This window comes from Jaculus jaculus, chromosome 9 (assembly GCF_020740685.1).
Source record: "Jaculus jaculus isolate mJacJac1 chromosome 9, mJacJac1.mat.Y.cur, whole genome shotgun sequence".
NCBI classification, from domain to species: domain Eukaryota; kingdom Metazoa; phylum Chordata; class Mammalia; order Rodentia; family Dipodidae; genus Jaculus; species Jaculus jaculus.
The window spans coordinates 20894663-20912938 of record NC_059110.1 but is presented as its reverse complement, the minus strand read 5'-3'; the positions used below and the strand labels follow the sequence as shown (position 1 = coordinate 20912938).

Genomic DNA, 18276 nt, shown 5'->3' with positions numbered 1-18276 from the left:
GTACTTTTTGAGGTAAGTTTGAGAAGATTAGAAAATGAGCTACTTAATGGTTTACTTTTAATATAAAATAATAAATCATTGTTGGATATATTTTACGTGAGTCCAGGTTGCCATTTACTGCTGTAACACTATGTGTTATTCCAAAATATGTATAAGACTACCAAAGCAGTTTGCATTTAGTGATGCCGACATATATCCGCCTAGATTGTGTTGTAGATAGATACCTGTTTTGATTTTAATGAGAACTATGGTTCTTTTAACCTTATAGACAACATCCGGGGAAGATGTGCGAGACTTCACTAAGGTGCTGAAGAACAAGTTCAGGTCCAAGAAATATTTTGCCAAGCATCCTCGGCTCGGCTACCTGCCTGTGCAGACTGTGCTGGAAGGAGACAACTTGGAAACGTAAGCTTGACTCCAGCACTCAGTCTTCCATGACACTCACATTGGATTAAGATTAATGATGTAAAGAAGCTGTTCAATGCTGTGTCTTCATAAAATGTCTTACTTGAAATGAGGGAAATTAAACTTGAAACCAACCTTCAATAAACATGAATTTTCATTGCCCATCTACAACATTGTCACAGCCAAAAGCCCAGGCTTAACCTTCACCATATTTCCAAATTGGCCATCACCTTTTCTTAATCACTTTTTTCCCTTTTAAGGGTACTTAGCTGAAATTGTTGGGTCCTATGCTCTTTCATTCTTTCTGTAATTTTCCTTTCTTGATTCTTGTTTGAGCTGTCTTGTTCTTAAATTGTGTTTCATATTCTTTTACGTTCACATTGCTGGGGATTGAACCCAAGGCCTTAGACATAGTAGACAAGAACTAGCAATGAGTCATAGCCCGCTTCACATTTTTTAATATAAACTTGAGAGCAATATTTTAAACTCTTTTGCTTCAAATACATATCCATGCTGAAAATCTCATATTGCATTTCTTATCTCTCTTCAAAGACAAAGACAAAGTGAAATAGCTTTATATATTATATGAAATAGACCAAGTTTCTCAAAAGCCTGTATTTTGAACTTCTAAGTATATTTCTCAAAGCTCCAAGGAATAAAAATTACTATGGGATTGTGAAACTAAGGAAAACAATAAGAACTTCCAGCCTGAAATGAAATAAGAAAAAAAGGTGTTAAGATGAACCAGAAGAAATTCATGGAAGTAATTTTAAGTCTCTAAACAGTTACCTATTGTGATCAAAGTAGGTGTAATTTTAAATCTTTGAATCATTTTAAAATATCCATATCGATATGTCTGGCAAGGCTATTTGCTTGTGCTTGTGTCTGGGGAAAATGAACTTGAATTGCTAATCATCACCAGAATGGCTCCTACTAGAGAATAAGGAGACTCTGACAAGAGAAGACACTACTTAAGGGATAGCAGGACAGTCCAAAGTATGAAATACTCTTCTCCAACATTTTTGATAGTTTTGAATTCAATGTCAAAATAATCACCAGCATGAATCATTCCATTCTGAATCATGTTTTTAAAGTAAAAATTAGGAGCAAATGATACCAAATAATTGTATGCTCTGATTTTTTTTTTTTTTTTGGAATATAGTGCTGAAAATGCCTTACCTCACTTAACATAAGTGTACAACCATTTTCCTTAAGAGGCAAACAATAAAGAGAGAGGAAGGAGAGCAGATGAACTCAGATACTGCAGAATCCCAAGTGAACAAGATTTATGAGCTTCCGGCTACTGAAGGCTGGTTTTCTTCACTGAGTCCCATGCAGAGCTTGGTGGATTTCATACAATTCATCTTTTTTCTGTTACAAGGTCACTTCATCCTCTATCTGAGCTATTTATGTGAGTGGGTAGTAAAAAAAAAAAAGAGTTTGATTTCATTTATTCTACCATTTGTGGGAGGAGAACATTGGAGGAAAACTACTGAAGTGTTAAAGCTGTTGAAATTATTTATGGAGCTGTTTAGAACTTTCTTTCTTTTTAAACAATATTTATTTTATTTTATTTATTTGAGAGAGAAAGACACACAGAGAGAGAGAATGAATATGGGTGTGCCAGGGCCTTTAGCCACTATAAACAAATTCCAGATGGATGTGCCACCTTGTGCATCTGGCTTACATGGGTCCTGGGGAGTCAACCCTGGGTCCTTTGGCTTTGCAGCGAACATCTTAACTGCTAGGCCATCTTTCCAGCCCTGTTTGGAATTTTCTTTTGCTTCTCTTTCTTGTATAGTTTTCTCCCTTGACCATCAATTATCCATGCATGGAAGGCATTTATGGGAAGTATTTTTATTAAAAATCATAAACATTATTCATGTTAAGATTTTTTCAGTTAATTTTATAACTATGTAAGATTTCTCAAAACTAAAAATGAACAAGTAAGGTTAAAACTTCTTCAAAGTCAATCTGAGAAACAAGATAAAATAGTAGTAGTAACAATTTGGGAGTTATGAGAGATTCGTATTGGTTATCAAGCTAGATTGGTTTCTGTTTCTGGTTGAAGTGAAGTAATGAATTTCCTGTCCAAGGATTGTTCTGTGGCAAGAACTGACTAACGGCAGATGTGCTGACCTGGGAGAGAGGAACAGCTATGCAAAGCCCTTAGTATTTAGTAAGCTGGAGGAGAGGCAGTGAACCCTTTTCACTGAACCATTTTTAAAAACCTGCAGACAAGAGCCCCTGGGAAGCTGGTGTGGGAAGCTAGGAATCAGGGCAAGATATGAGAGTGGAAAGAGAAGCGAGAACCAGATAATGGGGAAGGTGTGGTTAGAGCAGTGGAGAACCTGGGAGAGTTCAAAGTGAGGACTGCTGGGATCCAAATGACCAGCTTTGGGATGAATGGACTGAAGAGACAAAAGACCCGAAATATCAGAAGACTTGAGAATTTAAGGCACTGAAAGAGTCACCAAGTTCTTTGAAGTCTGGGTTGGGTTTCACAGAACACTACATATATCTCAAAGTGGGATTCCTTTCAAACAGTGTGAGATTAGTCAAAACAATCTCTCAGCCACCCTACTGAAGCTAACTTACAAATAAGCCTTTTCTTCCTTCCTGTCTCTGTATTTTCCTCCCTTCCTTCCTTCCTTCCTTCCTTCCTTCCTTTCTCTCTTCCTTTCTTTTTTTCTTCATTCATTCATTCACTCACTCACTTGTGGGTATTGAGGATGGAATCCAGGGCCCCACACAGTCTGGGTACACATGCTGTCACTGAGTTCAACCTCCAGTGGAGGTAGTGGAGAGATCATTTTAAACAGAATTTATTTTTCGCAAGTGTTGAATTTATTGAAAATTGAGGAAATCATGCAGAATTTCCAAATACTTGCTTCTAGTTTCTTGGCAATAATACCTTACAATAGTGTGGCATAATTACCATAACTAACGAAACAATATTGGTATGTTATTAACTAACATCCACACTTTATTCAGATTGCCTTTGCCTTTGCCTAATGTCCATGTTCTAGTCTAAGATCCCATCCAGGAGACAAGACTGATTATGTTTAGTGGTCGTGTTTTCATTGACTCTTCTTGGTCGTGACAGTTTCTCAGAGTTGGCTCACTTTTGATGACCGCAGCAGTTTTGAGGAAGAGATATTTGTAGATCCATGTAAACGTGTTTGCCCTCATTCTCAGAGACTCCATTCACTCTGAAGTCACTTCAATCAAGGTTACCTTGACTCATGAGTCACCCACCCCTTTCAGTAGTACAGATAGATGCTCCTGTCATTTATAAAATAGATTCTCCTCTCACCATCTGAATTGCTATCCAAGATCCACTGGCCTTGTGAGCAGTTTTTAAAAGGTAGGTAGGTAGGTACATATGTATGTACATGCATGGATGGTACTGGGTTAGGTAAGGACATTTTCACACCAGGATGTAGTTTACTTTGAAAGTATTACGCCCCCATTACCATTTATCATACGTTCTAACTCTATAGAATGTTGTATTTTTTCCTTCCTTCAGAATTTACTTTGAAAGTTTATCACTTAATTTTTTTATTACAATTTAAAATTCTCAAAAGTCAATGAAATAACTTGATTTTATACCTCTATTTCTTTTCTTAGAAATTTCTCATAATTTTTGTTCAAGCAGCTCTTCAGCCCAGCTATTTACCATTGCCAATTTTATCTTAGTTTATAAGTCACTTCTTTGCCAACGGAATTAACTTCATAGGGATCAATCCAGCAATTTCATAAAGGTTCTCCAAGGTCTAATGAGATCAGAAAGACAATTTTGTCTGTCTAAAGCTACTATCAAATGTTGTGTGGTACTCTAGGATTTTACAAATAACTCTCAAGTAGTCGGTGCCTTGGGAAAGTACAGCCCAACTTGTCCCCTCAGCCTTAGCATCCCTTTTTCAAGGCTCATGAAGAGCAGGGATGCATGTGTGGCATGGAATAAGGCGATGCTGCTTTTTTTTTTTTTCTTCTGACTCTGTTTTCCACATGCATGGCAAATCTGCTTACCAAATAGATATCTTGACAAGCATACAGTAGATAAATGGCCATTTTTGAAACTAGGTGTGCAGAAGCTGTTTGTTTTTTTATTTTATTTTATTTTATTTTATTTTATTTTTTTTAGCTAGTAAAATGACCATCTTTTCTTTCTAGTCTGCCATGCGCACATCATCTTGCGCCTCACTGTGGGAGATAATGAGATCATTAACGTTTTCTCAAGCACACACATAAAACAGGAAAGGAGACTCAAGGAGGCTTAGAATAATTTTGCTTCACTCAGCGTTTGCTTTGGCAGGAGACTTTATATAATTAAATTGAGCATTAATTTTCTTCACACTTCTAAATTTATTTATGCATCCGTGTCTCTATGCTGTCCTCGCCCCTCCACAGAAAGTTAGAGTTTGAACTAACCTTTAATTAAGATCAGTTGTTTTCAAAACCATTTCATGGAGATGGAGGTGGCATAGGAGATGTGAGAGGGAAGCAGAACTTGTTTTTCTGCGCCAATTTTCTAGAGTGAACTTGTGTGTAAAATTTTCTCAGTGGTGAGCATGTGTAATCCAGCCCTCCTAGGCCAAGATGGGAGATGGGGACAGGAGAGTCCACAGAAGCCTATGGTCCAGTGTGGTGTGTGCAGCAGTGAACAAAACACTCTGAAGTTGTCCTCTGACCTCCACATACATGCTATGGATCCCATGCACCCATACTCACATATCATCACACACATGAACCCTCCCCCCCACACACAGAGTGAGAGAAAGAGAAGAAACAAAAACAATCAAAGAACCGGAGCATTCTTTTTTACTTCTGTTCTGACATCAATATCTTGTCTGATATTACATACACAATTTTATCTTTCTGATCAAATTTCTTCTCCAGGAAAAACAAAACTATGGTTCCATTGCCTATTTGCATATTCTAGAAGTTAGGATGTCTAAAAATTCACCTGTACTTTTGAGCTATTCTTGAACACTCCGCTGTTTGTCTCCATGACTGTTCTAAGATGACGTTTCTGTCATGTAACAAAACCTATAAGCTCTGGGCAAAGGCCCTCAGGGCCCCGGCAGCTCATAAACACCGGACACCTTCTCTAGAACTCATTATGCCCTCTCTGCTTTGGATTTCCCCCGTGGCAAATGTCAGGGTCACCGAGTACTAGTAGAAGACAGCTGAGAAGCCCCCTTTTCTCTCACTGCTGTCTAGAACTGCTCTAAAGTTTTTGTTCTGTGACTTTTGTCTCCCTCCCCTCTCTGCAGTCCTGTTACTCTCATCAGTATGTGGCCAGAGCACTATGAGTGAGTATTCACAGCCCGCTTGCACAAGTGGGGTGTTCTAATCAGGTGTATGAGCATGGGGTGGCCTCTAAAGTCTTCACTTAATACTATTCCTGCACTCCGGGTAACAATCCTCGCAGTGTATTCGCATGGCAAATTCGTTACTTATCTGAACTAACATCCTGGCTGGCAACATCTGTCAATATTTAGGCATAAGGCTGTTGTTTTGTCTTGCTCTTTACAGCCCCTCACAGTCTCCTCAGCTGTTTCACGATGACACCCACTCGAGGATAGAGCAGTACGCCACCCGGTAAGAAACTGATGGGCACCCACAATATTTTCCCTTTTGTGTCATCCTAGTACTGTTAACATACTCTGATTTAAAACTGCATTGTCCCCTCTCCCAGAAGTCATGATTCCATTTTGTGTGGAAGCTGGGCCTTTATCTTTTCATGGTGCAATTTACACTTTACCAAGCACCTGCTTTGTATTTTATGAAGAATAAATCTCAATAGACTGTGATTACCGAGCTCATGAGACTCTGAACACTACACAGGCAGGCTTGAGATCATGTAACCCAGTTTCAGTGAATGAAAATATTCTCAGGAACTGGCGCACATATGAATTACAATATGTAATGAAATTTATGTTAATGTTTCATTACTGGGTTTTGTTTTAGAATCCCAAGCATTGTAAAATATAGATCAGTTGGTGGTATGCACAAACTTTCAGTGAATTGCTTAACATGAGGCATTGGTGATCCCAGGAACCAGCTGTGTATAAAAACCTTCGTTTAAGAATCATAAAAATAGTAACAATTGGACTGAATTGAGACTAACTAGAATTTTTGAAGAAAGGCATGCTTATGTGGATGCAAATGTACGTGAAAACACTGAGCTTGGAAAGAACATGGCTTATTTACCAAGCCAGAGCAAGGGGAGAGAAGGTCTGACCATATGGGCAGCAGCGAAAGACTCAGTTGCTAAGGAGTTGGGTTCTATCCTAGGTAGAGAGGTTGTGGACAGTCTGCAAACATGAGAGGAACATAATTAGGTGTGTGTCAGAAGGCAACTTCACTTTCATGAAGTCTAGCCAGCAGGTCCGGGAGCTCAATTAGACTTCACAGCATGGAATTACATATAGACCTGTGAGCCTTAAGGGCGTGTGGTAGACATGTAACTAACTGGTAGAGGATGTTTGCATTTTGAAGTCTTGTTGGAGATTGAGTTCTTGATTTGCTTTTGTTAGAAATTATGATACTTTAAAAATGACAGATGGGGTTGGAGGGATTGCTTAGTGGTTAAGGCATTTGCCTGCAAAACCAAAGGACCCAGGTTCGATTCCCTAGAACCCATGTTAGCCAGATGCACAAGGAGGCACATGCTTCTGGAATTCATTGGTAGTGGCTAGAGGCCCTGGCATGCACTCTCTCTTTCTCTCTCTCTTTTCTCCCTCTTTCTCTGACAAATAAACAAATAAATGAAAATGAAATATTTTTAAAATGACAGATGAACTGGGGAGATAGCTCTGTGGTTAAAGGCACTTGCTGGCCCAGATTCAGTTCCCCAACACCCACTTAAAACCAGACACAAATGGGACACATGCCTCTGGCATTCATTTGCAATGCATGCCCACCCCTGCCCACACTCACTCACAAAGAACTAATTAAAAAAATAAGAATGATAGGTGACATGTCCCTTGTGACCACATGATCTCACCTCATTTTTATTTTCCAGGCTGGCCCAGATGGAAAGGACAAATGGATCTTTTCTGACTGACAGCAGCTCTACCACAGGAAGTGTGTAAGTATATCCTGCTTTGAGCTCATTCGGGCAAGGCTGGTTCTTGTCTTAGTGCTGACATAAATAATCTTTATGGACTCTGGTTCTGAATTATGGACCCAATCGAGGTTGATAAGTGTGATTCCAAATGGTCTGCACAGATTGGAGGCTTTCAAGCTCTACTTGCATAAACTGGATGTGCTCACGACTTAGTTTTATGTAAGTCAATAGAAAAATTCCTTCTTTTAGTCATCTAGTCTGTTTCAGGAAAATTGGATTATTTTATTAACAACAACATGATGTTGGTATTACTTACGAACTTTACAAATGCATTTCTGCAGGATATATGGACTTTTTTTTTTTTTTAATCCTTTCTTTGGCTTACTATGGTACATTTAGCAATGCTGGGCCACACATGCTTGGACATAGGTCTCTTCACCCTTCATCAAGGAATAACCCTCTTGCCAATATTTTATTTTATTGTGAACTAGACTAAGACATTTTGATTTTAAAATACCTTCTGGCAAAACCTTTTACCCAGATGGTTTTTGTCTGATTTCTTCAATAGTGTATATTCAACTTAGTGTAAAACACTCTTGCAAGTATTTTCTCTGATGATCCCACTGTGATGGATCAAGTCTTTTGGAACTTTCTTTGGCCTTGGTTTTCACATAAATTCTAAAATGATGCGGGAAAGGCTTAGATAGCCTTGAGGTTATGCGACTTGTTTCATTGTGGTTTAGGTCTGGCATAAAGCTATAAGGTAAACAGAAAATCTGTACATCATAAGGTACATACATATAATTTTCACTGGCAAATATTGTGGAGAAAGCCAAGGAGAACTGTCTTAAGCACTCTAATATAGATAGAATGTCTTCATTTCAGTTTTGTTTATGGATTTTTTTTTTTTTTTTTTGAGGCAGGGTTTCACTTTACTCTGGGCTCACTTGAAACTTACTTACTCTCTAGCTAAGGTTGGCCTAGAACTCATGGCATTTCCTCCGCTGTGGCCCTTTCAATATGTTGCACGGTTTATTTATGATTAAGCTTTTAAGTTAAAGAACTCTGAAGATTTTTCAGTTTTAAAACTCAAAGTTTAGGGCTGGAGAGATGGCTTAGCGGTTAAGCGCTTGCCTGTGAAGCCTAAGGACCCCGGATCGAGGCTCGGTTCCCCAGGTCCCACATTAGCCAGATGCAAAAGGGGGCGCACGCGTCTGGAGTTCGTTTGCAGAGGCTGGAAGCCCTGGCGCGCCCATACTCTCTCTCTCCCTCTATCTAGCTTTCTCTCTGTCTCTGTCGCTCTCAAATAAATAAATAAATTTTAAAAAATTAAAAAAAAAAACTCAAAGTTTAGTATCTCTACTTCACAGTGATATAGTTATGAATTTTAAATTATTACTCATATGTTGTAGATCTGGAACAATTTGCATATCAGGGTAATACAGTATTTGTAATGCTTGTTTTATATTGGATCTACTAATGTGCATTTTATATAAAGTAGTTAATTATCTTAAATGTATTTTGTTATTATTTTATTAAAGATTTTGTTATTTATTTATTTATTTAACAGAGAGAAAGAGGCAGAGAGAGAGAGAGAGAGGGAAAGAGAATGGGTGTGTCAGGGCCTCCAGCAACTGCAAATGAACTCCAGAAGCATGCACCACCCTGTGCATTTGGCCCTAACCACTAAGCAATTCCCCCAGACCTTAAATACATTTTAAATCAGTGTAAGTCCCATCAATGTTGATAGCCCAACAGTTAAATGAAAACAAAAATAATAATAATATCAAAATTTTACTTTTTTCAAATGAATTTATCTTGCTACATGGTCAGAATACTGGTAACGCCTTATTAAAATAAGTACTATTTTTAAATTTAGGACTAGTATTTGAAGATAGAAAACATACCAGATGATAAACAGATTTTAGTAAATTAACATTAGATGTACTATAATTCATCCTTCCAACAAATATTGTTTTTTATTCCTATAATTCAGGTCTGATGGGGCCAGATGTGAAGGAAATTGTTACCCTTTCAAGGAGCTAGTAAGAGAGTCATTTAAGATTAATGTATACACATGTGCATACAGTTATAATTAAATTAAAATGAAAACAAGGGCAAAAGCAAAGGGAGTGTTCAGAATCCATCAGCTGAAGTTATTTTTGAGACGGGCTTTCACTGGGCAGTGTAGATGGCCCTTGACTTTCCGTTCTTCTTGCCTCAGTCTCTGAAGTGCTGGGGTGCCTCCTGTGAGCCACCTCCTCAGGCTCTCTTTGTATTCTCTGTGCCTTGCATTGTAGATACTGTATATATGGTCAGGTGGTATGCAGCTGCGTGTCTCCTCCCAGCTCTACTCAGTGATGTCGGTAGCTTGAGATTGCCCATTATGCAAGCTGTTCCCTATGGACTTCAAAGGTTCTTAGACTTGGCAGTCTTAGGAGCATGCTGTGCCTCTTAGTCGGACCACAGTGCTTAAACCACGGAGCTGGGGAATGCACTTTATATCAACACCTTGTTGTTTTCCTTCTGGACAACGCGTGGTTGAACATTTATGGGCACCACTACACCTGGTCCTGCAGTGAGCCTGTCTTCCTGAAACATGTAGACCAGAGGGCGCGTAGGTAAATACTACTGCAGAGAAACATCGCTAAGGACATTTGTCTTGCCTGAAATTGTCCCCATCCTAATTTCTTAAACCTGGAAATATACTACCTCATGTCTCAAAAGGAACTTTTCGTGTGATTAAGTGAACTAATTGGACTGGGCAGAGTTTCCTGTATCATATATATGGCCACAGTGTAATCACAGGGTCTCCTTAGAGGCAGGCAGGAGAGATTGTGCGTTGCTTACTTTTAAAAGGTCATGGGATGAATCAGTCCCTTTGTCGTCTGATAGGTACTAATTTTGTGATATAGATAGTATTTACCATCAGTAACAAGTGTAGTAGAATTATATTCCATCTAATGTTTCTTTTTGGTGTAGTAGGCCTACTTTTTAAGAGATTATCTATTTTAGCACAATGCACACTATTGATATTTAATGTCCCTAGTCTGGTACATCATTTATTATCTACATAGAGGATGCTGCCCTTGGTTTTTACCAAAAACAATTAAGAACTACAATGCATCTAATTTTTTATTTAACCTTTAAAGGGACTAATAATCTAAATAAAACACTTAAGACCAAAATTATATGTTACATGTAAATTATCTCTAATTCCTTATTTTTGTATAAATTGCCTTAATTCTCTTCTGGGCTCCTTAATGAAGACTGTAACACTCATGGCAGTGATAGTTATAATCATATGCTAAGCATTCCATAAAGGAAATGTTCACAACAAATGCATGCAGAATTGAACTTTAACTGGTTTCATGGTAGCAGCTCTTTCAAACACAAATGTCCTTTGTATTGAGTGCCAAATTTAATCAGAGAGGTCAGCTGTCAGTGTGAATATCCCAAATATATGAATGGTGTGTGGTGTGCCTCACAGGATCAGAGGAGCTCTGGGCCAAATTCATAGCCTTGAAATCAGCCAGGCTGATGATGAGGTCCAAGTTTTCTTTTTATTCTTGATGTCCTTGTAGTATGCCTTTTTTTTTTTTTTTTTAACATAAATCCTTACTGTGGTGCTGGGATGGTAGCTCGGAGGGTTAAAACATTTGCCACACAAGCAGGAGGACCTGGGTTCTGATCCCGAGCACTCATGTGAAAGGTGGGGCTGCTGGTACGTGCCTGAAAACCCATCGCTGGGGAGAGACCGGAGGGCCCGTCCATGCTGGCGACTTGCTCAGGCTGCAGCCATGAGCTCTAGGCCTTGTCTCAGAAACCAGGGTGGAGAGCGACTGAGAAAGGTGCCCAACCCATTATTGACCTCTGGTCTTCACATGCATACACACACACACACACACACACACACACACACACACACACATTTGCACTTGGAGTTATTTTATTTTATTTTATTTTATTTTATGGATATTATCCATGAGATTTTTAATTTTTTTAATAAAATATTTATTTGCAAGGAGAGAGTGAGAGAATATATGGGTGCACCAGGGCCTCTAACCACTGCAAACGGACTCCAGATGCATGCACCACTTTGTGCATCTGGCTCTGTATAAGCACTTGGGAATCAAACCCAGGCAGAAGGGTTTTGCAAGCAACCACTTTTAACTCCTGAGCATCTCTCTGACCCTGTATAAGGATGTTACGCTCATTTTTTTTTAACCAATAAGAGGGTCCTGTTTACTCATTTAGTTTTGACACCTGTGATTACCATCTACTTCTGCTCATTTTTGCATTGTTCTTACTTCTCCTCCCTTCCTCTCTCCCCTTTGTTTTTGTCTCCCTCCCTTCATCTCTTTCCTTCCTCCCTTCCTTTGATCATTCTTTTCTCCTTTCATTCCTCCCTTTCTGTTGTTTCCCTGTGGACAAAGTGCTGAACAAACGACTGATCGACCTGGTTCTGTGAGTGACTGAATTAGGGCTGCACGTGTGCATACCAAGGACGATTGGAAACTAAAGACATTCCTTCGTTGGCAAATGAATGCTTGGTTTTGGTTTCTTGCTGGTTGCTGGTGGTGCCTTATCCCTCAAGTACAGAACATTTACTGAGATGTGGAAGAATCTGCTTCCTTGGCTAGTCCATCATTTCAGTTTAAGCATTTTTTCAGCCTGAGAAATGTTTGCTAAATGCTCTGCTATGTTCTTACTTTGAAACCACTTTGCTACGTCTGCTGTATCTTTACACCTTGCCCATTTGTCCTGTCCCTCTGTTAGTCAAGCACTTGTTAACCTCTCTCACTGCCTCATTCTGTGCATGAAACGGGCGACTCATCACCTATGATCCACAGTGGCTAATCAGCTCCTCCCCTCCCCTCCCCTCCCCTCCCACCACAGCCTCTTCATAATAGTCTGGGTCTATTGACTACTTGCTTCCTAACAGCCTTTGTCCACCTCTCCGTACCAGATCCTGTGTGGGTTCTCTGTATGGGTAACCTAGTAGCTTTAGGTCTGCTTTGTGGGGGTAGGATATCCATTTTCTGTTCTTATCATCTTTCAAAACCTCAGAGCATCATGGGATTCTGATAGAGGCCTCCCCACCCCCCCACAGGATGCTGAATGCTTTAGTAAAAGAAGTCAAAGGAAGATGCTGTGGCTGAATTTACCCCCTAAGCTATCCAAGTGCATTGTATCCACTTTCTTCTTCTTTTTTTTTTTTTTTTAAAAAAAGACTCATGTTGAAGGAGGAGGAGATCAGGTTAGGTATCTAAATTTATACTGTAGTCATATTCAAAGCATATGACTTTTATTTCTCATACACAAATACGTGTGCAGGTACAAGTGTATGCACGTGTGTGTAGAGGGGAAGACAGAGGCAGATGAGGATGGGGGACAACACTCTGCAGGAAGGAAGCCCAGTGAAAGTCACCAGCGGCTCTTTGGAGCCTGTGCTCAAGCGGAACGCTTTTTTTGTTTGTTTGTTTGTTTCCCTTGCTTCATCGGCTCTCTCTGATCTCAGTGCCTCGAGCAGATCTTTTCCAAGAGCTCACTACACTGAGGATGTCATTTCAGACTCGTGTTTGGCAGAGTCAGCTGTGATAAGGCAGGCCGGGGTCTTCGTAGCACACACAACAGTTGGGGGGACCCTGACCAAGCGTCTGGGGCTGCTCATCAGCACAGGAGCCGTAGCAGTTTCAAGGCCCAGGCGAAGCAGTGAAAGGGGCGAAGCCATGGCCAGGTTTGCCTTGGCTGCCTGAGGACCTGATGGTTCCACGGTCCCAAACAATGATGCTGAGACCCGGGAGACTACATTGCTTACCCAGATATTCAGTCCCCAGATGACTGTACATTATACCGTGAGGGCCACATCACTGATGTCATGTCTCCCCCACGGGCCCTCTGCTATACCTCCATAGATTCCTGGACTTGTTTACAAAAAGCCATCAGAGTAGAACCAGTCCAATCTGCCAAATGACAGTGACACTCTCTCAAGGAAAAGCCACTAGGCACCACCCTTACCTAGTTGTCCCACTTCTGCTCATGGCAGCCATGATTTCAGCCCCATCACTGACATGTCTGTTTCACTGGGAGGACCCCAGTGGAGGAAATGTAGTTCGTGATTTAACACAGAATGACTGATTCCAAAATGTCCCTGTGATGATATTTTACAAATATGAACGATTGCATTTGAGTTGTTACTTAAGAAGTATTATAAACATCCTATGAGTTTAAAGAAAAAAATCGCAAGATTTCTTACAGCCAAATACTAATGACAGGATAGCCAGCTTATTTTTACTCAGTGGTCCTTAATCCACTGTTTTGGTATTCAATGAGTGACATGTTTGCCTACAATACTTTGTATTCACTTCTATATTAACAGCTTAGGCCTTCCTTATGGTAATTTGTTAGCCTTATTTATACTGTTAGACCTTACCTTCTGCGCTGAGTAAAACCTCTCTTCCGGCTTGTGGGATATAGCAGATGGATTACAACTATGCATTCTATGCAAGCCCTGTCTGATGAATACTGTGCTCGCCTTTAAGGGAAGGTTGGTTCAGCCTCCAACCCGGGCATCGCTGTTTTGTACCTCGTGCGTGTTCACCGCCCCGAGGTGAGCTTTGTGTGCATGTCTCTGGTCTCGCCAGGGAGGACGAGCACGCACTCATCCAGCAGTACTGCCAGACCCTGGGCGGGGAGTCACCGGTGAGCCAGCCCCAGAGTCCCGCGCAGATCCTCAAGTCGGTCGAAAGGGAGGAACGCGGAGAGCTGGAACGGATCATCGCGGACTTGGAGGAGGAGCAAAGGTGCGCGAGATCTGGGAGAGGAAAACACATCACCCTTTCTTTAGTGTTGTGGGAGGAAAGGTTTTATTTCAGGCCTGCAGTCTCGAGGGCAAGCGGAGGAAAGCGATGGGTTCACATCTTCACCCAGCCGCGGCACCAGCAAGCCGGGCTGGCTTGAGCACACAGTAGGGCCGACTTCTCAACCCCCAGGCCCATCCCTAGCAATGCAGCTCCTTCTGCAAGGTTCTACCTCGCAAAGACTCTGGCAGCTGGGCACTAAGTAGGAAGCTTAATCAAAAACACCCGAGGCTATGGAAAACATTAACATCCAAACCACCACACATCCGAAGGCCAGTAAGACCCTCTCTGGTCCTATGTTCAGAATTGTTGTCCAAGATGCCATAATAAAATTGGGGATTTTGAGGCTGTTGACCCACGGGGATGTGGCGTTTAGAGCCAGCGGCATTTGGGGCTCCATTGATGAAGCCTCATTGCACGCTTCCTCGGAGCTGTTTTCCTCCTGTTCCTCTTGCTGTCAAGAGGTGTTTTTTACAGAGATTAGCCCCATTCGGAGCTCCAGCCAGGAGAGGTGACTGTGTACAAGACAGCAAGCCCACCTGTCCCTTTCCTCTTTTAGAAGCCTGCAGGTGGAGTATGAGCAGCTGAAGGAACAGCACCTGAGAAGGGGGCTCCCAGTGGGCTCGCCTCCCGAGTCCGTCGTGCCGCCCCATCACACCACCGAGGACTCGGAACTGATCGCAGAAGCAAAACTCCTCAGGCAGCACAAAGGCCGGCTGGAGGCCCGGATGCAGATTTTGGAAGATCACAATAAGCAGCTGGAGTCGCAGCTACATCGCCTCCGGCAGCTGCTGGAGCAGGTAGGTGTGTGGAGTCCCAAGGGCCACTTGCCCACCCTCCAGATGCCTGGGCTGCGGTTGGTAGAAGCAAGGAAGCCCACCTTTAATTTCTCACCTCCATCTTCCACTTGGTTTAGACTGGCTAAGAAATCTCATGTCACATGTGTGCATTATTAAATCTTCACTGGGCCAAAAAATACGTTTTTGCCCATACAGTGGACTTTCTCACTCTTCTTTTGCACTGAAGTCTATCTCAGCTTGGAATAGCTTGATGAATAAGAATAATAATTTTTAAAAAACAAGATCTTCGGACACACATGAGCCAGTGTTACACAGGGAAGAGTCTGTGGACATTGAGGGACAGCAGATGACCTGAGATCTGCACGGAGAGCCTTTCTACCAGAGAGCCACAAACAGGCACACTAAAAATGACTGTTTGCATGTAATTGAGTAGCAGTCAGCTATTAATTCACTAGCACTAGGCCATGTTTTTTAGCAATTGTTTGCAAACTTTCTTACAACAAGAACTGCAGTTTACATTGTGATGAAAACACATATGTATGATGAATACAAAATAATCCTTGTTTATATACAGACATGCAGTCTTCTTATTTTGGTTTTTCCCCTTTTTCTATCCTCCTTTTTCTCTCTTCCTCCTTTATTCCTTTCCTTTCTTCCTCATTCCTCCCTTCATCTTTTCCTTCCTTCTTTTTCTTCTTCCCTCTTTTCCTTCCTTCCTCCCTCCCTTTCCTCTTCTCTTGCTGCCTTCTTCTCCTCCCTATATTCCTTTTCTTCTCTCTTCCTTTTATTTCTCAGTGTTAATCAGAACCTTCTAAATTGATTTTAAAACTCATTAATGGATAATAGCTTACACTTCTTATTGTTTTTTGGTTTTACAAGGTAGGGTTGCACTCTATCCTAGGCTGACCTGGAATTCACAGGCTCAGAGTGGCCTCAATCTCACAGCAATCCTCCCACCTCTGCCTCCCGAGTGCTGGGATTAAAGGCGTGTGCCACCAAGCCCAGCTTTAGTTTACGCTTTTGAAAAACACTGTTTTTTGCTTTATAAAAGAAGCATCAGGTAGGGTTTCTGCCGCCAGCAGTCTCATTGATGTGATGCAAAGTCAATGGACCCACTGTTGAGTTAACTTGATCAGCTAACTCTGAAGACCAGACCAGAGTCTTCAAGACCTAATCATCAGATCTCCCCAATGAAGAGTCTATAGCAGATCCATAGAGGGAGGAATTCCAACAAATCAGGTCCTACTTGGAGAATCTCTAGCAGTGACAATCATGCCATTGTTTTGGCCATTTTTTCCAGCCTGTGCATTATGGGATCCTGAGACATCTGAGTCAGAATACTTTTCTTTAGAAGTAATTTATAAACTCAATGCAGAAACATTTTTTTTTCTGAGATATGCTCAAAATTTGGAAAGCTGTATAATCAGTGCTACCATCAGTGTACTTTGAACCTGTCAGATAACTCAAAACATCATAATTTGGGTATTACCTACATTGTGAGATATAGCTCTCTTCCTTGGTTTGGCCATGCATGTTTGTCTGTGATTATAATTGTTTGACAGTTTCTTTTTTTTAATGTTTTATTTATTTATTTGCAACTAGAAATGAATAGAAAGAAGAGAGACAGAAAATGGGTGCACCTGGGCCCCTAGCCACTGCAAACACATGCCAGATGCATGCATCACCTTGTGCATCTGGCTTTACATGGGCACGTGGGAACTGGGGCTGGGTCATTAAACTTGGCAGACAAGCATCTTAACCACTAAGCAATCTCTCCAGCCTCATTGAGTTTCTTTGACACTGCCTTGTGCATAGCTTGCTTCAGAACCACCAAATTCTGCATCTTTAGAAAATAATCATTCCTCAAGGGTTGCTTCCTTATTCTTGGGACAAAACACCTGACCAAAAGCAGCATTATGGAAGGAGAGGATTCATGCCAAGCTTATCCTTTCAAGAAGAAAGTTCACTGTGGCGGGGAAAGCATGGCAAAGTAGAAGCTGGGCATCACATCTGGTCACAACAAATGAGAGGGAGCATCAAGGGTGAGTCAGCAAACACCCAGTAGGACTGGACTGATATCTGTCCCCGGTGGCATATCTCTTCCAGCAAGGCCCTGCCTCTCAATGCCTCCACCAGGGACTGAGAATGAGGCAATAGGGAACATTTCATTTCCAAAGCATCACACCCAGTTTGACTTTCTGTAAAGACCTCAGAAGGTTGGATCCTTTCTCAATGCTAGTCACATACACTGGTAAAATTACATTGCTAATAAAGTGAATTTGGAGTCTCTGAATGCTACATGTATAATTTCCTCCCTTACTCTCTTATTTCATTCATGGAGTACTGGGGTGAACATAGGACCTTTGCAGAAGGTATGCTTGAAGACTTTACTTGCTTGTTGAAGCTCTTAGGAGGATAAAGGGCTTTGACCTACCCTTCCTCCCTCTGTGCAATTACAGAGTGCCTAATGGCTTATTGCCTCCCGAATTGCACTGTAATGCTTTTGGAGATATCACAATAGCTCCAACTATCCTAGACCATCAATCCCTTATCTGTTCTTATTGGTTTAGCATGAGTGCCAGAATTAGATGGTAAGTTCAACTCAAATAGTATAAACAGGGATAATTACCCAACTTCAATGAACATAGACTTAATGGGAAAATCCGCATCAAAATGTAACTTTTGCACGCCGGGCGTGGTGGTGCACGCCTTTAATCCCAGCACTCGGGAGGCAGAGGTAGGAGGATTGCTGTGAGTTCGAGGCCACCCTGAGACTACAGAGTGAATTTCAGGTCAGCCTGGGATACAGTGAGACCCTACCTCAGAAAACCAAAAAAAAAAAAAAAAGTAACTTTTGCATTTCCATACAGTAGATTGCACTTTCTAATTTGACCATATGCTTATCAACATTTCCATCGCCATTTCAAATGTATGTACGGGAGCTACATACGAAGATTTTGCCAATGTGTCAGACCATGTGAATCCCCTCAGAAGGGCTCAGTCATCACCTCACCCCAATCCCACGATGTAGGTGCCTTTATTAACATCCACGTTCTAGAAATACAGACTCTGTGATACCAAAGGTCTGATAGTTTGCCTAGAAATATATTGCTTCTGAGAGGCAAAGATG

The 18276-nt window shown here is 41.2% G+C and overlaps 1 protein-coding gene across 8 annotated transcripts in view; it reads left to right on the top strand.

The window, feature by feature from the left end:
- Utrn (utrophin) overlaps positions 1-18276 on the top strand; it is a 555367-nt gene that overhangs the window by 522910 nt on the left and 14181 nt on the right. For all 8 annotated transcript variants that reach the window (XM_045158274.1, XM_045158275.1, XM_045158277.1 and 5 more), the window contains 6 exons: positions 269-405; positions 5685-5723; positions 5947-6012; positions 7439-7504; positions 14131-14289; positions 14906-15146. In XM_045158274.1, coding sequence (XP_045014209.1) covers positions 269-405; positions 5685-5723; positions 5947-6012; positions 7439-7504; positions 14131-14289; positions 14906-15146 — 708 coding nt within the window. The remainder of the gene's footprint in view (positions 1-268; positions 406-5684; positions 5724-5946; positions 6013-7438; positions 7505-14130; positions 14290-14905; positions 15147-18276) is intronic.